The sequence below is a fragment of the Mauremys reevesii genome, linkage group 3 (genome assembly GCF_016161935.1).
Source record: "Mauremys reevesii isolate NIE-2019 linkage group 3, ASM1616193v1, whole genome shotgun sequence".
Taxonomy (NCBI): domain Eukaryota; kingdom Metazoa; phylum Chordata; order Testudines; family Geoemydidae; genus Mauremys; species Mauremys reevesii.
In genome coordinates this window covers 33000018-33023668 of record NC_052625.1, presented here as the reverse complement: position 1 = coordinate 33023668, position 23651 = coordinate 33000018, and the positions used below count along the sequence as shown (strand labels likewise).

At 43.1% G+C, this 23651-nt stretch overlaps 1 protein-coding gene across 1 annotated transcript in view; it reads left to right on the top strand.

Annotated features, from left to right (window-relative positions):
* Positions 1-23651, top strand: part of PSME4 (proteasome activator subunit 4) — a 236595-nt gene that overhangs the window by 160257 nt on the left and 52687 nt on the right. Inside the window, exons 31-37 of the mRNA XM_039529281.1 lie at positions 37-166; positions 2139-2220; positions 3863-4016; positions 5745-5814; positions 12373-12498; positions 14152-14304; positions 20590-20694. Coding sequence (XP_039385215.1) covers positions 37-166; positions 2139-2220; positions 3863-4016; positions 5745-5814; positions 12373-12498; positions 14152-14304; positions 20590-20694 — 820 coding nt within the window. The remainder of the gene's footprint in view (positions 1-36; positions 167-2138; positions 2221-3862; positions 4017-5744; positions 5815-12372; positions 12499-14151; positions 14305-20589; positions 20695-23651) is intronic.

Below are 23651 nucleotides of genomic sequence, written 5' to 3'. Positions count from 1 at the left end.
AGCACTCCACTATTCATTGTATATGTTGTTTTTTAGCCCCTGGAAGTTCGAACACATAGGCATTGGCTTTCTGTCTCTCCTCCTGAGGGATGATAAGGTTCTGCCTGTCCGTGCCATAAGATTCTTTGTGCAGTGTCTCAACCACGATGCAATAGTGGTTCGCAAGGTAAAGATGGCAAATTGATTACAATTTCTCTTGCTTTTCCAATCCCTGATCAAATGTTTGTTGTTTTTTGTTATTTAGAGGCTCCAGTTAGGGAGCAGGACCCTGTTTACACACACAAAAGTCCATTCCTCAAATTGCATATGGTCTTGGGAGTCCTATGGCAATGGCAGGTGATCTGAGGGCTTTTAAATGAGCAAAAATTTGTACTATTAATTTTGTTTATCCTGCTTGTCGGTGAGACTTGGAAACACTTTGAGCATTGTGGAGGGTTGCGGGGAAGAGGAAAATAGATGGCAGGCTTCGTGCTATGGCATGCCATGCGGAAGAGGTTTAATTCTGTGTCTCATGCAGTGTTCCCTCTAATTTTTTCCCCACACATGTGCAGAATGAATTTTGTTATGTGGACCAGTATGGAGATGATATGTGACACATCACCTCCATATTGGTCCACATAACAAAATTCATGTGGCGGGGATGGGACCGAGGGGGCCCAGGGCTGGGGCAGAGGGTTGGGGCATGGGGGAATGAGGGCTACAGCTAGAGATGAGGGGTTGAGATGCAGGAGGAGTCTCTGGGCTGGGGTAAGGGGTTGGGGTGTGGAGCGGGGAGTGAGGGCTCCAGCTGGGGGTGTGAGTTCTGGGGTGGGGGTGCAGGCTGCCCCAGAGCTATGGTATGGAGAGAGGACTCCCCGCAGCTCTCTCTCCCTGCAATAGCACCTGGGCCGGGGCGGGGGGAGAGAGGCGCCTCTCCCCTCTGGGACAGCTCCAGGGCGGTGCTGCGGGATAGGTGCATCTCCCCCGGCCTCGGCAGCTCTGGGGCTGGGGGAGAGTGTCCCTCCTCGCCTCTCGCCGCCATGGCAGCTCCGGGGTTGGACTGGGTTGGGGCTGGGAGAGGGGCTCCTCTCCCCATCGCGACATGTCCGGGAGCTGAGGGAGAGGCATCTCTCCCCGCTGCAGCTCTGAGTGCCTGCGCGGCGCTTAATGGGCTGCTGTGTGGCTGTGCAGCTTAGAGGGAATTTAGGTCTCGTGTTCTCTGTGATGAGGGGGCTGAGATGGCTGTGGAGGAAGTAATCTCATCTGCTGGTGTGAATAAGTGCCACATGATGATGTTGACTGACTTTAAAGGGAGTGCTATTCACCATGCACTTGGAAGGATGAGGATTAGTGTGCAGAGGCGGTCAAAAAAGCAAACAGAATGTTAGGAATCATTAAAAAGGGGACAGAGAATAAGACTGAGAATATATTATTGCCCTTATATAAATCAATGGTACGCCCACATCTCAAATACTGCATACAGATGTGGTCTCCTCATCTCAAAAAAGATATACTGGCACTAGAAAAGGTTCAGAAAAGGGCAACTAAAATGATTAGGGGTTTGGAGAGGGTCCCATATGAGGAAAGATTAAAGAGGCTAGGACTCTTCAGCTTGGAATAGAGGCGACTAAGGGTGGATATCACATGAATGATGTGGAGAAAGTGGATAAGGAAGTTATTTACTTATTCCCATAATACAAGTACTAGGGGTCACCAAATGAAATTAATAGGCAGCAGGTTTAAAACAAATAAAAGGGCGTTCTTCTTCACCCAGCGCACAGTCAACTTGTGGAACTCCTTACCTGAGGAGGTTGTGAAGGCTAGGCCTATAACAGCGTTTAAAAGAGAACTGGATAAATTCATGGTGGTGAAGTCCATAAATAGCTATTAGCCAGGATGGGTAAGGAATGGTGTCCCTAGTCTCTGTTTGTCAGAGGATGGAGATGGATGGCAGGAGAGAGATCACTTGATCATTGCCTGTTAGGTTCACTCCCTCTGGAGCACCTGGCATTGGCCACTGTCGGTAGACAGATACTGGGCTAGATGGACCTTTGGTCTGACCCGGTACGGCCGTTCTTATGACTATGATGTGAAAGACTAGACAAATCCTTGCACTGAAAATGTGAAATGGATTAATTAATCCTCATTCTCCTTTTTAGATGGCTATCTCAGCTGTTGCTGGCATCCTCAAGCAGTTGAAGAGAACCCACAAAAAGGTGTCCATCTGCCCTTATGAAGTCAGTAAGTGTTTAATAAGAGATTTCAGATCCTAAATACCTAAATTTATCCTGAAGCTTTCAGGAAATATATTTTCCCACCTACCTTACCAATAGAAAACACATGTTCTCTGTTATTATGGTATAAACAAAATGGGTAACCTAACTAAAACATTTTTCACTTGCCTTTAAAACAAAATGTATTCACCTCTAACAAGTAGATGTTTACTTGTAGTTTATTCAGCTGGTTGTAGGGAGGGTCATGTGTGTGTATGTGTACACGTTTTATATATAGACACAGGGCCTGATCCTTCTCCCTTTGAAGACAGTGGGAGCCTTGCAATTAACTTGAATGAGAACAAGATCAGACTTGCATATGCCATTAGGTGCCTCTGCTTTCTGTTCATTCCTTACTCCTTTTATCATCCAGATTATGATGAACACTGTGTATAAACAAATATTAAATAACATTCTTTTTATATTATTTCTGTATTTGTCAGTGGGACAGATTATTTTTCTTGGTTCCATGGGTCCTATGAACCCAACATTCAGTCATTTTAAACATTTTAAACCTGAGTTCAGGAAGTTCTTTCCCTTTTTGTGCATGCATTACAAATAGGAACAGGCAGAAAACTTCACCTGTACCTTAAACAAGACTTCACAGGCTTGAGTGTTGTTTAAGTCATTTTTACTACAGGATTTCAGTGTGCTGTTTTGACTTCTCTCAATGGTGCTTCATAGTACACCACACATGAAGGAAAAATCAAATCTCTTCTTAATATTAGTAGGGGTTAGTTAAAGTTGTCAATCTTGTGATTTAATAGTATCTTTGTAACAAATTTTCTTGGTTTAAAAAATTGATGTGCTAACAAGTTGACTCCCTACTTCAAACTGCGTGCTTATCCCTTTCTGTATTGCACCAACTGTGACCAAAACCTTCCCAAAAACAAGATATGGAAAATGAACTGGAAGCTGGAAGATAAATGTAAGCAGAACTGCTGGAGGATGAGCAGCATTCAAAAAAGTATTTGAAAGAAAATGTTTGTCTTTTGAACTAAACACCCAAACAAATTTTACAGATATTGGTCCTGTCTAGACTAGACTTCTTGGTTGTGTTGTAACTCTAGTTAACTGATATTATTGTAAGCACAAGTATGTGCTCCATGACTAAGGTTGCTACTGTACATGTTTCTGAAGGATAATCGATTATTATTATTTTTTTTATGTAGAAGTTCTGGGCAATCTGCAAAGGTCTCAGTATGCACTACCAGCTGCTCAGTTTTATGGGCTCAGGATCATCCCGGATGTCCTGTTGTTTTTGTACCTCAGAGGTAGCAACCCTATCCAGGACAACACTTGTTCCTAGCCATGAAGTGTCTATATTTGCATTTACAGTTGTGTTAGCTAATTCCACTTCATTTCTAATCAGTTAGCTCTAGTTAGAACAGAACTAAAAACTCTAGTTTAGCAGGTCCTTTTTGTACAAGATATTGTTGTTAAACTTCTGTGGAAAATTTCATCTGGAGGAATTTCTACAAGTGACACACAGACTCTTGAAATGGCTCTCTCATGAAAAAGCTGACAGTAAATTATAACCGTGAGGGTATTTTAACAAGTATGGGCTTGTGAGCAGATCTGATATAACATTATTTCATCTTTAAAAATAGGTGGAGTCCCCAAGCCTTCCAGCATTCAGGCTGGTGACAGACCTGATAACCAGTGGCTGCATTTTGATAGTGAAAGTTTACCAAAGACTAAACAAGCTTGGGAGTCATGTTGTTTTGTGGAGAAAACACACTGGGGATACTATACCTGGCCTCAGTGAGTACTATTAAATTATGTGCATTGTGGGCAAAATTGTATAAGAAAAACAGAAAGTTTGATTAATATTGTTGAAGTTAAAGGGACACTATTAGATTTAAAATATTTTTAATTTTCTTAACTATAATTAAAACTGAATTTTTTTTGCACTTCTCCGGGCGTGTACAATGAAAATAGTCTCCATTTCCATGTTTATTGCAAATCAGTTTCCAGCCAATTGTGATGTGAGCTTTTTGTGTGCTGCAAACATTGTGAGAAATATTTTTTGTTTAACTATTTCTGTTGGAATTGCATCTCTTAGTCTTGGATTTTGTAAAAGCTTGTTTTACAGTCAACCATTACAAAAATATTGGGGGTCTAAATTTGCCCCAATAATGCCCTTTTTCAACACTAGGTTTGAGAAGTGTTTGTCATCAAATTAAGCTCATGTCGCATGGTATGAAAGTATAGAAGATTACTGAAAAGCGGGTGCATGGAATGGTTGAAATGTGAAAGGGTCAGTATGGATTCATGTTGGGAAGGACACAATTAGTGACATATTTGCTCTCTGAATCCTCATGGAGAAGTTCAGAGAAAAAAGACAGCAACTGGGTATGATCTTTGTGGACTTGAAGCAGGCATACATTCCTCTGATTAAAGTTTGTGACAGAGGTGTGCCAGAAAGATATGTCCACTTAAACCAGGATATGTATGAAGGAGTGATTAATGTAGTCAAAACTAAATTGGGCTACCGTAGAGAATTTCCAGTAAACATTGGCCTACACTGAGCGTCAGCATTGAGCCCCTTTTTATTTGCAGTTGTTATGGATGTGATGAGAATATACAAAGTTGGAACCAGCTTGGAACATGATGTTTGCTGATGACTTGGCAATATGTGTGGAAGATTGTGAGACCTGGCAAGCCAGTTTTGAACAGTGACAGCATAGTTTTGAGCAGGCAGGGCTTAGCGCCAATGTCGGTAAGACTGAGGGTATCATGAATGAGGGAGAAGGACTCACCATAGAGAACGCAGGCAGAGAGATTAGAAGAGTGAAACAATTTAAATACCTAGGATTACTTGTTGACGATAGTACCCTCAAGTGATGCCCAGCATTACACTAAAGCTGTATGGTGCAAATGATGGGAGCTGACTCCAGTTCTCTGTGACAAAAAGATGCTGTTAAAGTGTATAAAACTGTATTTGACCCATCTTAATGTACAGAAGAGAGACTTATCCAGTCACAAGAAAAGAAATCTGTATGCTCTTCAGCATGAAAATGTCAGGATGATCCAGTGGTTGGACACTTCATGATAGGGAACAGAACAAGGTTGTAAGATGGCCTAATGTGGTTTGCTCCAACTGAAGACAAGTTTAGAAAGACTATTATACATTGGTATAGGCATATCCAACAGAGACCAGAGTGTTATGTCAGTAGGATGGCTCTCGCAGTGAGTGTGGATGGAAGATCCCCAAAGGGGAGACCAAAGACGCTGGATATCAGCAGATGTCAAAGAGATCAGTCTGCACAACAGCCTGGTGTACAATCATGTGTTTTGGAAGAAGGCTATAAGTGTCACCAACCCCAAATAGTGGTGGCAAGAAAGAAGAAATTTGCTTTAGATTTTGGTGTTCGAGTCCACAAATTTAATTTGATATCAGTATATAAAATGTAGAGAATTAACGTAATTGTTTTTTGTTCTTTCATTTATTTGGGAAGTATGCTAATATATATTTCCTCTAATATTTAGAAATATGGTAGTTTATGCTTCAGCTGAGCAACAGCCAAAGCTTGGGAGGAGGAGAGAGGAGTTGTTAGAGGTAAGCATGCTAGGATTTTTTTTAAGCTGTTTTGAAAGTCTGGGTTGTTCTGTTTCAAGACTGGCACAGATTATTTGTGACTTTTAAGTCATCAGAGCACTGAACAATCATCAAGATAATATTTGAAATAAGTTAATGGCCACATTGAATGGCTAATTACTAGGGCTGTCAATTAATCATGGCTAACGCATGCAATTAACTCAAAACAAATTAATTTGTTAATCACACACCAGGGTGCCATGCTCGGGGGGGCGCTGCTGCCTGCCCTCTCCTCCTGCTACCCTACTCCACTGCTGCTCCCACCTCCTCCTTTCTTCCCCCATGGAGCTGCCACTGGCCAAGCTGCTCCAGAGAGGGAACCTGCCTGCTGCACAAAGCAGAGGGGTGGGTGGTATCTGGGTGTCCCTGTGTACCCGTTTGCTGCTGATCTGGGGCAGGGGAACACAGGGAGCCTGGCTGCTGCTGCTAGCCTTAGGGGTGGGCAGGCTGGGCCACTGCCCAGGGCACCAGGGGCGCCTCTGGAGCAGGGTGCTCCTCCTCCCCCCACTGCTGTGCTCTGCTCTGCAGCTCCCACTGTTCCTATTCCCCACCCCACGGTGTTTGGCACCAGGAGCCGCCTGTCTGCTGTGCAGAGTGGGGGAGGGTGATGTTGGGGTGTCCCCATCTTCCTGCCAGTGTACCCGGTCTCTGCTAAGCTGGGGTGGGGTGACAGGGAGCCTCTGGGTCAGGAGTGGGAGCTGCTGGCAGCTGCTGCTGTATGAACAAGCGTTCAGGCTGGGGAGTGCTCTGCTTAAAGAGACAGTGTGCTGAACACACTCACTTCCCCCAACACACACAAACTGTGTCTCACAGAATCCCTCAACACACACGCACTGTTTGTCTTTCACCCACCTACACACTCCCCCAACACACGCATACACTCACTCACACTCTCTCTCTCTCACATGTTCACCCAACACCTGCTGGGCAGAAGCACCAACCAGACCCACGGGATGGGTATGTGGGTGAGGCCCGCAGTATATATCTGGGAGAGGAGAGACCATGTGAGCGTGGAGTGGGGTGGGGGTGAGGGACACTGACTGACTAGAGAGGAGAGGAGGTTGAGTGAGGAGAAGGGTGGGACTGGAGGAGGCAGAGAAGCCTCCGCTGAGAGGACAGTGAGTTGGAGAGGTCGAGACCTCAGATTAGGGCCTCCAGAGACCGCTTGATAGGAAGAGGGCCCAGAGGGAGTAGAGCAGTCAATGGGAGCAGAGGGAAGTCAGAGTTGCCTGGAGAGCCTTCCAGATGGTTCTGGGTCCCTCCCTGGTTGATGGTAACCTCTCGGGGAGGACTGGGGGGCCTGTCTCGAGAGGGAACTAGCCTTCCTGGAGAAGGTTCCAGATACTTTGGAGGCGTGGTCTGTGATGACATTGCCTGATGTAGGAAACTTGCGACCTGGTGCGAAGGTTAGTGAGATCTGATGGGCCTCTGAGAGCCAGGTGCCTGTGGTAGTGCGAGGACCAATGGTGGGTCGGTGTAGGCGGTGGTACCCCAGAAGACAGGGGAGGAGAGGATAGGAAGAGACTGCCAGAGGTAGGGGGAAGAGTAGGAAATCCAGGAAAAGCTCATGGTTAGGGAGGGAGGGAGACCAGTTAGAGCTCCAGAGGAGAGCCGGGGGATGAGCTGCAGAGGCAGAGCAGGAGAGGAGGGGATGGGTGTAGAGAGGAAGTGGAGAGGGGGGCATTCTGGTGGGGGAAGACTAGGGGGAGGGGAGAGCCTCCATGGGGAAGGAGAGAGATGGAGGACTGGGATGGACAGAACTGAGCTGGAAGAGGCAAGCTTGAAAAAAAAGGAGAGAAAGGTTTTAGAAACTAGGAGATGGGGACAGATGAAAGCTGGGAGAGCTGGAAGAGGAGGGGATGAGCAGGATACAGACTTCTCTAGATGAGGAGAGAGAACACATAGAAAGAGAGCAGGAGAGGGATAATACAGACAGGGGCTGAAGTATAACGTAAAGAATAATCAGATGATAAAAAGGCACATAAAGAAAAAAAACAAGTTACAAAAAAGAAAGGCAGACGAATAAAAAGGGACAATATTTTAGGACCTAAATGTAAAAATAGAAATAGGGAGAATGGGAATGGGGTCAAATGAGCAGATAGATATATATACAATGAGATAGAGGTACAAAAAATAACTGAGACCAACAGATGGACCAATATATGAAGAGGCAAACTATAAACCAACAGAAGCGAGGGAACAGCAGGGTAGTGGAGTTAGGGAACAAACAAAAAGAAAAGAGAAATTCAGATTAAAATACCATAAAATCTTATTAGAAAAGAAAGAGGGAGGAGTCTAATGGATAGAAATGAGATGAAACAGACTCTATGAAAGAAAGGACTGAATAATGACCAGACAGTAGAGTAATATTGATGATGAAATAGGAATGATGAATTTCAGGGCAGAATCAATGAAATTAAAACAATAAGATAGGGGAACATTTCAAATTTCATTAAGATGATGATTAGGAATTCATCAGGGATGCATGCTAGATTTAATCCTGGAATTTAAAAAATGACTTTCATGGAGCAGAAAAAGGAGAACAGGATAGAGAGGAGAGGCGACTCATAATACAATAGCAAGTGGAGCGATCAAGAGGTGTCCAGAGGTAACAATACCATAACCGCTTGGAAATAGTGACCATTTGGCAATACAACACCATACAAGTACAACACAAAAGTTAAACACTCAAAAGAAACACTCAACTGCAAAAAACAAAAAAAAAACTACACAAAAAAAAAAACTACAAAAGACAAAAGTTAAGTTATAAAAAGGGGAAAGAAAAATGGCACTTTTAAAAGAACATAAAAAGAACAAAGAACTACTAAAGAAACTAAAAAGTCAGTAAAAAAAAAAAAAAAAATTAAAAAAAGAAAGAAGTAAAGAGATAAAAAAGATAAAAGAAAAGCATAAAAAAAAAAGAAAAAAGGAGAAAGCAAAAGAAAACCCAAAAGTGAAAAAAGAAACAAGCAAGAGAGTAAATAAGAAAACCAAAAAAAAAAAAAAGAAAAAGACCAGTTCAAAGATGCCAGGTAAAAAAAACCAAAGTTTTAAAGAAAATGTAGCCATACAAAAAAAACAAAAAAAGCAGTGGGGCCCCTTAAAAAGAAAATTGCAAAAGAAAAAAAAAGATGATTAAAAAATAAAGGAGATACTATGATAATCAAACCATCTAAGAGGATGTTAGAGTGACTTCAAAGGGTGAGGATGCTTTGTAGGTGACAACCACTGCTTTGTTTGAGGAACTGTCAGCAGACTGACTGTCAGGAATTGTCAGTTCACTAGAGGAATTGATAATCAAAACATTAAACAAGAAATTAACACCCAACATTTGAAAGAAGTTCTGAAGAGAGAACAAATGAAAGAACTCAAACTTTTAAACATGGTTTTTAAACTAATGTTTTTAACCCAGGTTGCTAACAATGACTGGAAAGCTAATGAAAGGGCAATTATAAATAAAAGGCAATTCTAGGTGATCCTGGTAAATTACAGACCGTAATTACTAAAGTCGTAAAAATTCAAATAGTTAAATAAGTATAAAAACATAAAGAAACAATAAAAAAAAACAAAATAAAGCAAACAATAAAATAATCAACATGTAAAGTGTAAAGGGAAATCGTCTCTTTGATTTCTGTAACAGAGTCAACAAACATGTGGACAAGGGGGGACAGGGGACATAGTGTCAACAAACAGCCTTTGACTTTGTCCTCACCAAAGGCTCTTCATTAAAGGTAATTTAAGCTATCAGGGATGTCAAGGGATAAAAGGAAGGGATTGAGAACTGGTTGAGGAAGGACAGGAAAGAGGGATAGGATTGGTGGTTAAATTCAGAATGGGGAGAAAAGGTAGGTGTTGTGGTGTTCCCATGGTCAAGAGGGAAATCCTATTCAATTTATTATTTCATTTAGGAGAATCAAAAGAAAGGGTAGCAAATGGTGTGCAGAAAGAACTAAACTAACTACTCAAGAAGAGAAGAAGCAGAAAAAAAAAGAAAGTAAGAAGAGAAAAGAATCTCACAAATTCAAGTGATTGGGCAACAAAATGGCAAATGAAATTTAATGTGGATAATGTAAAAAATGAAATATAAAAAAAAAATAAAAAACTACATACAACATGATGGGGCTAATTTAATTACAACAATGAGTCAAAAGAATCTGGAGTTTGAGTGGATAGTTCTTCAAAGTGTGTCACGCAGTGTCAAAAAGCAAGCAAAAAAGCAAACAGATGTTAGGAATATATAAAAAAGAGAAGAGAATATTAAATATATTATATTATATATATTATAATATCACATCATATCATACTATCTGTGTACAGATCCTCCTCTCTCTCTCAAAAAAAGATATTCAGCACTAGAAAGGTTCAGAAAGAGCAAAAAAAAATTAAAAATTATTAGGGTCCCCATAGGGGGAAGAAAGAGGGAAAGACTCTTTTCAGTGGAAAAAGAGGGAGACTAAGGGGGACATGGGGGGAGATTATAAATATATGAGTGATGTTGATGTTGAATGTTGAAAAAGTGGATTTTAAATTTATTATACATAAAGAAAGAGGGTCAAGTCAGGAAAACTAAAAAGAAGGTTTTAATTAAAATAAAAAAAAAAAAGTTCTTCTTCTTCACGCTTCAACAGTCAACCTTCCTTACCTACCTGAGGAGAGGAGTGTGAAGGTTGTGACTATAACAATGTTTAAAAAGGGACTAATAAATTTATGGTGGCTAAGTCCAATAAATGGCTAAAAGGATGGGTAGAATGGTGTCCCTAGCCTCCCTCTGTCTCAGGAGAGGATGGAGATGGATGGAGAGAGAGAGAGATCATGATCATTCTAGTTTAGTTCTCAGGGGCACCTGGCTGCATTGGCCACACTGTCTGCAGACAGATACTGGGCTATGGACCTTGGTCTCTGACCTGCACGCCTTTCTTATGTTCTTATGTTCTTAACACACACACACACACAGTCTCTCATACACAAACATGCTTCCCCCATATTTGATATTCTGTTATTAATAGTGAAATTAAAACTGCAATTAATCACGATTTATTTTAATCTTGCAATTAATTGTGATTAATATTTGTAATCGTTTGACAGCCCTACTAATTACCAATTTTGCTGATTATAGTTGATAGTGTCAGCAAGGAGGTGAGTATGGACACTGAACCTTCTACCCTAAAGGTGGCTCTTCCAGAACAGATTTGATGCATAATGGCAACATGGTGTGGGAAGGCCTGTTACTCCCATTCTGCGGATAAACAGGATTTCTGCCTCAGACGCTATCAGACCAGCCCTTGCACAATCATTACTTTTATCTGAAACTAAAGTTTCTTAGTCTATCGTTATCATGCTAAATAAGCCTTACAATTTGTTTTTAATTCATGTAACCAAATATATATTTTTGCAGCTGTTGCGCCATCTCTAATCTTCCTCTTTTGAGAAAGGTTAGTGAGTCCTAGAGCTGCCTTGCAGTACCATCATCTTGATCCTTCCAGTCTGCTAGTTCTGGTGGTAGATCTCCTCCTGAGGTCGAGCAAAGATCAGATAGTCTAAAAGTCAATCAGTTGCCTTTGATGCCTCTGCCACATTGTGATGTTTGATGTACTTGCTGATGCTGGTGTGGACTGGTGGAGTTTCCTTGGAATGCAAAGACTTGATTGAATTACTGATGGCATTTAGATTTGTAATATTCTACTATAGATGGTGTTGGTGCCTATTTAAAAAAAAAAAGTAGGGGCACCTAAAATTATGTAGTGGGTTCACAGCAGTTTATGCATTATGAAACAAAGTATTTGAGATGTTTTAATCCTTTCCAGTCAGGCATAGTCTGGATTTCTAGAGACATATAAAATAGGAATATAGAATTTGGGTTCCAGGTGTATGCAATATGTGGACACAATTTTAAACGTGAGTAATCCCACTGATTTAATTTGGACTCACATGCTTAAAGGTAAGGGTATTCTCAAGTGCCTTACTGAATTGGAGCTTCTTTGAGGGGAAAGAATAAAAATGAGAAATTACTGAATGTGTGAAACCAAAATAAATTTTAAAAAATACTATGGAAAATTTCTATACAGGGAACCCAATTTTCAGATTAGTTGGGATACATTTTGCTTAAAAATGTGACCGTGTCAGTGCCTCATAATTTCTCTAATAAGTGATTCATGAAATGATGATAAAGATTTTGAAGTGATCAGGAGAGTGGTCATGAGTACAGAGCTGGTGCACCATAGTCAGTGCCATTGGAAATGGCCGCTTTGAAGGCATTATGTTAGTGGAAGGAAAGATGGCCCAACATCACTATAGGAATAAAAGCCTCTTGGCACTAAGATGTTGACCTAATGCTTGTTTGGGGAAAATGGAGACCGCATGCATGATTTGGATTCCTGATTTGGCAAAAGTTTAAAAAAAAAAAAAAAAAAAAGGAATTAAGACTTGGAAAGATTTTTTCCTCCCAAATGAGACTCTTATTGTTGTGGTAGTTAAGCACCTTGAATTTAAACTAAGGCTTATCACTGTTTTCTTTTACAGGCTGAACAAATCATATATGATCACTTTTCCGATCCAAAATTTGTTGAGCAGTTAATAAAGTTTCTATCTCTAGAAGACAGAAAAGGAAAAGACAAATTTAATCCTCGCAGATTTTGCCTTTTCAAGGTAACTAGATTTTTATGGATAAGTTACTTCCCTTTTATAGATAATTATCAAATCAGTATGACCCAGGTAATCACTGTTGTTAAATGTTGAGAGAAGATGTGCTCTAAGCACCACTATGACCAACCTCATCATACTGTCTTCTGATTTCTCCAAATATATTTTTCTCTAATAGTGGTGATATAGAGAGGGCATATACACTTGAGGATAATTCTATTTTGAACATATAAGAAACATTGCCTAACTATATACTTAAATTTTAAATTTGTTTCTCAATCTCCTATGTCTCTTATGGAGAAAATATTGTTAAGATCAATGGCTCCATGTCTAGTTGGCAGCCGGTATCAAGCGGAGTGCCCCAAGGGTCAGTCCTGGGGCCAGTAATGTTCAATATCTTCATTAATGATCTGGAGGATGCCGTTATTGCACCCTCAGCAAGTTTGCAGATGACACTAAACTGGGAGGAGTGGTAGATATGCTGGAGGGTAGGGATGGGATACAGAGGGACCTAGACAAATTAGAGGATTGGGCCAAAAGAAATCCGATGAGGTTCAACAAGGACAAGTACAGAGTCCTGCACTTAGGAAGGAAGAATCCCATGCACTGCTACAGACTAGCGACCAAATGGCTAGGCAGCAATTCTGCAGAAAAGAACCTAGGGGTTATAGTGGACGAGAAGCTGGATATGAGTCAACAGTGTGCCCTTGTTGCCAAGAAGGCTAACGGCATTTTGGGCTGTATAAGTAGGGGCATTGCCAGCAGATTGAGGTACGTGATCATTCCCCTCTCTTCGGCATTGGTGAGGCCTCATCTGGAGTGCTGCATCCAGTTTTGGGCCCCACACTACAAAAAGGATGCGGAAAAATTGGAAAGAGTCCAGCGGAGGGTAACAAAAATGATTAGGGGTCTGGAGCACATGACTTATGAGGAGAGGCTGAGGGAACTGGGATTGTTTAGTCTGCAGAAGAGAAGAATAAGGGGGGATTTGATAACGGCTTTCAACTACCTGAAGAGGGTTCCAAAAAGGATGGATCTAGACTGTTCTCAGTGGTAGCAGATGACAGAACAAGGAGTAATGGTCTCAAGTTGCAGTGGGGAGGGTTTAGGTTGGATATTAGGAAAAACTTTTTCACTAGGAGGGTGGGTGAAGCACTGGAATGGGTTACCTAGGGAGGTGGTGGAATATCCTTCCTTAGAGGTTTTTAAGGTCCAGCTTGACAAAGCCCTGGCTGGGATGATTTAGTTGGGGATTGGTCCTGCTTTGAGCAGGGGGTTGGACTAGATGACCTTGTGAGATCCCTTCCAACCCTGATATTCTATGATTCTATGACTAATAACACTATGTTAATATATATAAATTTGGTTAAATAATTAAAAACTTGTACTACTCAAAATGATGCATCATGTATGTGTACTATCCATATTTGTATATTGTATCTGCTACAGCAGTAGATGGGTCCAAATTCTGAGGTGTTTGGGACAATAAATAGAAAAAGGAATATTCCATACAGAATTAACACTGCTAGTTTTTCAGTGACAGTAGCAATACAAGCTGGTGCTCTTATTAGCCTGGGAATATTAATATAAATTGTATGCAATGTTAAAGGTTAAAAATATTTTAAGTGAAACATTTTTAAGTGTAATCTTGTTTAACAGGGCATATTCAGAAACTTTGATGATGCCTTCTTGCCAGTTCTGAAGCCCCACTTGGAACATCTGGTAGCAGACTCTCATGAAAGTACCCAACGATGTGTAGCTGAAATTATAGCTGGCCTGATAAGAGGCTCTAAACACTGGACATTTGAAAAGGTGTGTATGTAACATTTTTAAGTGATCTCCCAAAGTAAAGGAATCGGTTCCCGTTGTTTAATCAGCATGTGCTCATCAATTGAATGACCAGGTTGAAGGTCTTTCAGCATATTACTTAAAAACGAACTTTCACGTGCTATATTAAAAATGCATTTCTACTCTGAAAAGTGACTCTCTTCACATAGTATTCTGGAATCCCAAGTTAATTGGGTCTCAGAGATTTCCATATTTAAATGTGCTCAGTATGCAAGAAAAAAATATTTTTTTGGTAACTTCCAGCCCTGTAAACTCAGTCTGAGGTCTGAAAGTCAACGTGTTCTTTCCATATAATGCTTCATCAGCAGTAATGAAGATTCTGCAGGCCAGATTAAGTACATCATTTATGCCTATGCAACTACATAGTTTGCTGATTATACTCATTGACACTTGCACAAAACCATAGCCTTGAACTTTTCCATAAATATATACATTCATACATAGCTTTAGACATTGCCATTAATGTGCAAGGTAGAATATAATCCAGGTCGCTGAATCTTAGCTGTGTTGGTTCAGTAATGCTAAAATAAGCACTGATTTATTTGTTAAAATAAACAGAAATAACTCTGGATACACAGAGCAAACATGAATTAGGAGGTACCAGTTTCACTTTCAGAGTAAACAGCATTTTAAAATGTCAAAGAAAAATAATGTGCTCAATAGAGCTGGGTGATTTTTCAGTTCAGCCAGAAAGTGGAAAAATTCAGGGAAAATATTCAGTTTGGTTCTGAAAATAATTCAGAATTTGGAAAAGTCCATTTTGGGCCTGCAAACTTGATGGGTCAGGTGGTGTTCCTTTATAACCTATGGCCTAGTGGTTTGGGCACTGCCTTGGATGTGGGAGATCCAGGTTTGAATCCACTCTGGAGCAGGGATTTGAACTCAGATTCCACAGATGTCTCAGATGAGCATCCTAACAACCAAGCTATAGGTGTGTTGCTTTTATTCTCTATTGTTGAAGCTGTTACAGTTTGTAGATGCAGATTCAAATCTTTGTGCCCGATTCAGAGGAGGGAATTAAATCCACAACTCCTATCTCCTAGGCGAGTGCCTTAATCATAAGGCTATCGAGTTGCTCTCTCTCTTCCCAGTGAATATTTAAGTGTTTCTACAAAGTGGAACAACTTCAATGGGAGAGATTAAGAACAACAGTCCCATAGTCTGGTGGTTAGGATGCTCAGGTAAGGTGGGGGCATTGAGGGGGCAGGTCTTCGTTCCAGTCGTGCTCCAGATTTAGGGGTTCAGACCTGGGTCTTCCACATCCCAGCCAAGTGCCCTGATCAGGGCCTGCGTTACCTAAATTGCACCCTTAGTGAGGCGGGGGAGTGGAGCTGGGTGAGGGATGGAGCTCGGCTGCAGGTGGAGTGGAGGTGCAGATGGACTGGGGCTGGAGGCGAAGCTGGGAGTGGAGCGGGGGATGGGGGTGGACCAGGGCTGGAGGCAGAGCTGGGAGTGGGGTGAGGACATGGAGTGGAGGTGCAGGCAGAGCCAGGGATGAGGGCAAAGCAGGAGTGCAGGTGGAACGGGGGATGGGGGCAGACCAAAGCTGGGGGAGGAGCTGGGCTGGAGGCAGGCCAGATTGGAGGTGCAGGTGGTGCACGGCGAGGCTGGAGGTGGACCGTGGGCTGCGGCTGTGAGGATCAGAGTGGCAGGGGGCTGTTACTGTGAGACACTCTTGACAGCCACTCTACCATGGCACCCTGAGCAGTTGCCCACGCTAAGGTCAGCCCTGGCCCTAACCACTAGGCTAAAGGTGTCAAAGGACAGACTCTGTTTGCTGAAAAACTTTTCCCCAGCTGAAACTGATCAGTCAAATTCACAGTTATAGGTCATCTGACTTTTCATTTTTGTGTGAATAGGCTATTTTTCCAAAAAATTCACCCTGCTATAGTGCTGAATGTATTTTTAGGTTTCCTAGAATTTGAATCTTCACTTCTGCATTAACTTTAAACTTTTGTCTCACATCGAGAGTTAGGCCTTGTCTACACCACAAAGTTTTGTTGGCAAAAGCTGCCTTTTTGCCAACAAAACAGGGGAGGTGTACACACTACAAACCTACTTTTGGTGGCAAAACAAAATCACCTCAACATAAAACCTTTTGCGGCAAAGTTAAAGCGACAAAGCGTCAGTGTAGACATTGCTGTTAGTTTTGTTGACAGAACTGGCTTTCCCCAGTATCCCACAATGCCTGCCGTGACTACTCTGCTCACTGTTTTGATCTCTGCTGTGCTGCAGGCATGCACCCTTCCCTTTTCAAAGCTCCAGGAAGTATCTAACAGCTCAGTGTGCTGCTCCACTTGGGGAACAAAGAGCAAATCATTGGAAAGCACCTGTTCTGCCCTTCACTAGGAATACAGAGGCAGGCCGACTGCTGCTGCAGGAAGCAAGGTGGGGTTGGGTTGGGGGAGGAGAGGACTGCTGTGCTGTGTTGATGTTCCCCAGGACATCTGAGGAGGCTGTGGGATAACTGAGGAACTCACAGAACTGCAGGCAGGCAGAGTGGGCTGCTTCGGGAAAGACTCTTGTGCCAAGCAGAGCCGGGGGCTGACATGGCGGGGTGTCCCCCTGCCTCAGGATAGGTTGGTCAGCCTGCTGTCTCCCTTGCCCCAGGCACACCACTCTCCTCTTCCTCACCCTACATACTACAGTTGAAAAAGCAACTGACAGTCTACTAGGATGCCCCTGGAAGGGAACAATGGGATTGAGAAACCTGCATCCTGTGATGCTGAACCTGCCCCATGAGACAATGCAACTCTTCCCAAAACACCCTGTGGCCAGTTGCATAGTGGGATAGCTACCACAGTGCACTGCTCTCTGTGTCAAAGCAAGAGCAGCTAGTGTGGATGCACTCTGCTGACACAAGGGGCTAGTGCGGACATGCAACAGCAGTTTTAATTTAAGTGACATAACTTTTGCCAACAAAATTTTGTAATGTAAACGAGACCTTAAATGAATTTTAACATAATTAGCTATACATTGCTTATTACCGCATTAAAAAAAAATTAAGAGTACTGTGTTGCAAACACGGGAATAAAGTATCTGAGACTGGAGACTACAAAAGTGCCCTGTCATTTGTTGGGATTTTCCTTTGTGGTCTAAAACAATATGTAGAATACTGAGTCGTTATATCTTGAATCAACTGATCAATCTCTAGAAAGTATACTAAACAAGTAAAACCTCTTGACGTACACCCAAACCCCAACACCGTCTAGTAATAGAGAAAATGAGTCATTAACAGTCTTTGAAGTATTTAAGAAATTAAGAGATTGTTGAAAAGGTAATTCAAGTCTTTTAATTAAAAAATGTTGTACTCAGCAAAATATACATTCTAGATTTTGCTCCTTACATAGGTCACTACATTTCAGAGTGCTTTGGGATGAAAGGCACCATATAAATGTAAGATAATTTAATCCATAAGATAATGGAAGATTTGCCTTGAAGGCTGATCTCATGGCAAATCACATTCTTGGGACTACTTGCTACAGTTTATATATGGCAGCTGGAAACATTAGGAATTATATCTCACAATTATAAATCAGGAGATCTGGGTTCTATTGGTGCCTCTTGCACTGAGTGATTTCCAGGGATTAGCTGTGTGACCTTGGGCAAGTGATTTGACTTCCTCAATTTCCTCATGGAAATAACACTTCCCTACCCTACATCAAAAGTATTGTGAGGCTTAATTCACTGAGGTTTGGTGAGCACTTTGCATTTCCACGTATATTCTGTTCAAAGATCTCAATGTATTGCTGCTGCTGTTATTTTTCCCTTCTATGGCACCTCATACAAACTGCTTCCCAGAACACTTTGCAGATCTGAATTTGGGGGTTTGGCTGAGCTTGTGAGGCTTTACACTTAATTTGATGGCATATCTCTGTTTAGACCAGTGATACTTAGGCTGAGGCGCCTGAGCCACAAGTGGCTCTTTAATGCATCTCCTACGGTTCTTTGCAGCACATGATATTAAAACATTGTGTGATTTAATTATTAACCAATCTAAGTTGTTAACTAACTGGGATGCTTTTGCTATGTTATTAACCACTTGTAGTTGATGAAATAATAATAGTCGGTCAGTCATTTTGCTGTGAGAATAATATATATATAAAAACTAAATAATTCCCCTGGCATACTGCTTAAATATGAATATATAGTACTATAGTAAATGAAACAGTGTATTCACACTACTGAGACTCTTTTGGGTAATGTTGATTGCCAATTTGTCTCCTGAACCACTGAGGTCTGAGTATCACTGGTTTAGACAACTTTTAAGTGCCACATTCAATCAATTTTAAAATTTCAGAGTATATTCTATGTAGTGTAGTCGTAGCATGTTTGTCCCAGGATATCAGAGAGATAAGGTGAGTGAGGTAATATCTTTTATTGGACCAACTTCTGTTGATGAGAGCGACAAGCTTTTGACGTCTGGGCCTGAAAAAGAGCTTTTTTTTGGCTTGAAAGCTTGTCTCACTCAACACAAGTTGGTCCAATAAAAGATATTACCTCACTCAGGGGATAGTCTGGGCATCAATGGGCAGAACTGTATTGATTTTGGTGAAAATTGGAAAACCAGGAGGTGGAAATGGGGGGAACATACAGAGCCTCTGTCATCTGATTAATAGACCCAGCAGCTTAAACCATCTGTGTAATTGTTATTCCTGGGGGAATTCTGCGCCAAAAAATTAAAAATTCTGCACACAAGGTTTTAAAATTCTACAAATTTTATTTGTCAAAATAAAGCTGTATAATCATGCCAGTTTCATTTATTTTGGTAATTTATTTCAAAATACCTGTCAGCAAGTATGTTTGTAACAATACAGACACACACAAAAATTCCCCCAGAAATAGAGTTAAAGAAACCCCTACGACAACCCAGTTCCTGTTTCTCTGCCCCCTCCCCCACAGAGCCCAGCCAGGAGGCCAGATACTCACCACCACCCCCCACAGAGCCCAGCCATGGGGCCCTCCTTGGCCCAGACACTCACATCCCCTACCCCCCAGAGGCCAGCTGCGGAGGGCCCCCAGCCCATCAACTCACACCTCCCCTCCCAAAGCCCAGCCGCATCTGCCCCAGCTCAGGCACTCACCCTCTGCCCCGCAGAGGCCAGCTGCAGCACCCTCCTCCCCAGCCCAGGCACTCACATCCGCTACACCCAGAGCCCAGCTGTGGGCCCCATCCAGCCCAGACATTCTCATATACCCCCTACTCCCCAGAGCCAAGGGATCCAGAGAGAGAAACAGCCTGATGCTGGGTCTGGGCTTATACGGAGTTTCCTGCATGCCACCGCCTCCTTCCTTCAGGGCATGCTAAGTACTGCAGTTGCTGGGAATCCTCTGGATCTCTTTCTGGCCCCTGCCCCGCCTCCCCCCCCCCTCCCCCCCCGGGCTTGTCTTCTATTTGCGGGTTGGGCTGTGCCAGGTCCAGCGGCCCCTAGTGGTGGCCAACATCTCTGCAGCCCATTTGTTGGGGGCGTGAATTCTGTGTGCACAACATTAATTTCTGCAAAATTCTACGTTGTGCAGTGGTGCAGAATTCCCCCAGGAGTAAATAATTGTCTATAGATCAAAGAGCTGGTTGATGGCAGCTGGTAACACCTTTCAGTGTAACAAAAACCCCATCTCAGCTCTGCCCATCTTCCCAATGCAGTTTTAAAATGTAAACATCCTGAAAGACAGAAGATGGAAGGGAGAGGAAAGAATAAGAATGGTGCGGAGAATGGAGTGAATGAAGATGACACAGAGCCCCTGGCACAGGAGGGAAGGAGGGATTAGGGAACACACAGAACCTTTGGCATGGGAGGACATGGGGTGAGAATGGGGGGCACACAGAGACCCGGCATGGAGGATGGGGTGGGTGATTGCAGAAATAGAAGGGGATGGGAGGGTGGCACACAAGGAAGGTGGGGAGAGACTAGATGAATGTAAGGAGTCCCTGGTGTGCACAAAGCACTCAGCCTGCAGAAACAAGGTGTGCAATCCTGTAGTAGTATTGTACTTAAACTGAAATGACCTAAGAGGCCGCATATGTGTGAACTTGACTGAGCAGTAGTTCAGAGCACCCTGTAAATAAAGTAGAAAGAGATGTTGGTAGTTTGAATTGTTGCCTTTCCTAGTAATTTTTTTCAGGATTCTAATAATGTTGAGCTACTGTAAGAAGCAAATTTCTCTTGGAGGGGTTGGGAGTTATAGAAGTTAAGTAGGAGTCATACATGGCAAAATCCATAATCTCACCTTTGCTTTTCTGTTGAGTAGGTAGAGAAACTTTGGAAGCTTTTGTGCCCACTACTTCGAACAGCTTTATCCAATATTACCGTGGAAACATATAATGATTGGGGAACATGTATAGCAACTTCCTGTGTAAGTTCTCCATATTTCTTAGCTTTGCTCATTATTCATGTTAAAATAAATTAAACACACATTTTTGGTAATATGTAAACAAGAATTTTATGAAGAAAAATATTTAGATTTATTGTATTAGGATTAAATTCAGAGTAGTAAATACAAACTAAAAATTGCATTACATACTAATCCTTGTAGTCCCACAGAAAAGAGTAAAATGCATTTTCTCATTCACAATTGTAGATGCTTTTTCTTCTGGAAGTATAGTTCACACTTTCATCTGCTTTCTAGTTTTGTGATAGCTATGTAAGAACTAGCTGTCGATTACATTAATCTCTGCACTTACTGTAAAATCTTGTACCATTAGTGCTGAATTTTTCCTTGATCTCCTTTTGAAGCTCAGACCACAGAACTGTCCTCAGTTTATAAAATAAAAAGTGCAAAGTTTAATCATGTGCATATTGAAAAGGATCTGGAAAATATATAGATGCAGATTAACATTATATAGGGTGGCTTTTTGACCTTTAAGGGCTTGTCTACACTTGAAATGCTACAGCAACATAGCTGCACCACTTCAGTGTAGAGCAGTGGTTCTCAACCAGGGTACATGTGCCCCTGGAGGTACGCAGAGGTCTTCCAGGGGATACATCAACTCATCCAGATATTTGCCTAGTTTTACAACAGGCTACATAAAACACACTAGCAAATTCGGTACAAACTAAAATTTCATACAGACAATGACTTGTTTTATACTGTTCTATATATTATATGCTGAAATGTAAGCACAATATTTATATTACAGTTTATTTATGTTATAATGATTTGGTAAAAATGAGAAAGTAAGCAATTTTTCAGTAATAGTGTGCTGTGAACACTTTTTTGTATTTTTATGTCTGATTTTGTAAGCAAGTAGTTTTTAAGTGAGGTGAAACTTGGGGATATGCAAGACAAATCAGACTCCTGAAAAGGGTACAGTATTCTGGAAAGGTTGAGAACCACCAGTGTAGAGGCTGCCCACAACGATGGGAGGGGTTCTTCTGACGGTGTAGTAATCCACCTCCCCAAGAGGCAGTAGCTAGGTTGACAGAAGAATTCTTCCATTAACCTAGCACAGTTTACCGGGGTGTGGGGGTAGGTCTGCTTAACGCCGCCGCTCAGATGTATGGATTTTTCACACCTCTGAGCAACGTAGTTAAGCTGACTTAATTCTTCTTTGAGTGCTTGCTCATGTCAATTCCGTTCTAGGTGTGCACGTGCCTATATGCACAGTCGTCTGAGATTTTTGCCTTGGTGGTATCCCTAGGGTCGGATGCAGCTCCTTCTTGAGTGCTGCGCTCATGCGTTGGTATATTAATCACTGTCAGCCCTATGCCCTCTCAGTTCCTTCTTACCGCCCATGACGGTTGGTCAGAGCGCCTTGTCTTGCATCACAAGAGTGTTAGTTAGTTCTTACAGTCCATTGTTGTCTCCTTCGTTGTCAGTTGATAGGTACTTAGACCTGTAAGTTAAGTGTTAAAGTAGTTGTTTAGGAGTTAGAGTCCCGGCTGGGACTTCACCTTGGAGCGGGGCATGCACCATTCCCCAGGCTTTAAGCCATGTTTATTGTGCAGCAGGCCGATGCCCATTAGTGACCCCCACAAGAGCTGTTTAAAGTGTTTGGGGGAGTCCCACAGAAACAGGATCTGTAAAAGCTTTCACCCTCGAACTCAGAAGGAGCGGGATATCCGCTTGAGGGTCTTTCTCTTGGAGGCTACGCTTCGTCCTACCTCAGAGCCCTCTTGGTCAGGCTCCATGCCCAGCACCTCAGCATTGGCGTGCAATGCCCCACGGCAACAGAACCCACCTGGGACCATTCCCCCTCCACAGTGTCTAAGAAGTGGTCAAAGTCGACGGGGCCCATTGCACTGCAGAAAAAGGGGGCTTTGGGCAAAGGACCTGTGTTAGGCCACGTGCCTGCCCCGGAGCTGCTCGGGAGAACCACTGCAGTCGGCCCCCCTAGTCCAGCCAGGGATCTGCCTCCGACACCCAGGAGCAGTAAGAGGTCCCGGCCACTAGTAGGGTCATCTTTGCCCGAAGCAGGCCCAGCAGCCAAAGAGCAAGTAGGCTGACCACTACTTCAGACACCAACCAAGGTGATGGACCTGGCGAAGGCCCTGGCATCTATGGGCAAGCCGGTTATGGAACCGCCCCCTAAAGCATCCCCGATCCCTGGACTGCAGGCGTCGGTCCCCATCACCGTATCCCTGGCGCCACAGCCTCAGTCTGCAGTTAGAAAACACAGGTCCCTGATTCCAAGGCACAGGACACCTGAGTCGCGACACTGATCCGGGTACTCGTAGTACCATCAGGTCTCCCACCAGAGTTCGCCACAGCGCAGATCACCATGGCCTAGGCGGTCTCCAAGGTGTCGATCCCCCCAGTGCGGGATCATTCCCGGTCACGGCACCGGTCTCCGGCTTGCCAGTACCTCTCTTCAGGCAGGCACCGGTCCTTGCCCTCTGCTTACTGGTCGCCAACAAGAGTCAGTCAGCAGACCCAGGTATCTACAGCTCCGCCCTGGTCAGCAGAAGGCCAGTGGTCCGAGCCTGAAGGGGATTTCCGCCCCTCGCCTATAAAAGGCAAATTGCCACCGGCCTGTGAGACCGGCGCGGCTCCTCCAGCAGCAGTGTGAAGGCAGGGGCAATGGTCCGCTCAGTGGCTGTACTGGAACCTGTGGGGTATACCTGTTATGCCGGTCCCGTACTCCCACCGTTCCTCCCAGGCCACATCAGACAAGCTGCCCCGGCATAGCTGGCACCCAAGTCAGAGCACGGTGCAGAATCCGACGCGGGGGGCAACACAGCAGGCACTGACACCCAAGGAGCCGTCCCCAGATGAGCAAGGGGAAGCTGTACCTCCCCATGCTGTGCAGTCAATGGCGGGCCCCTCACAAACAAGCAGCTCCCCCACCCCCCTGACGATGTCAAGGAGCACCA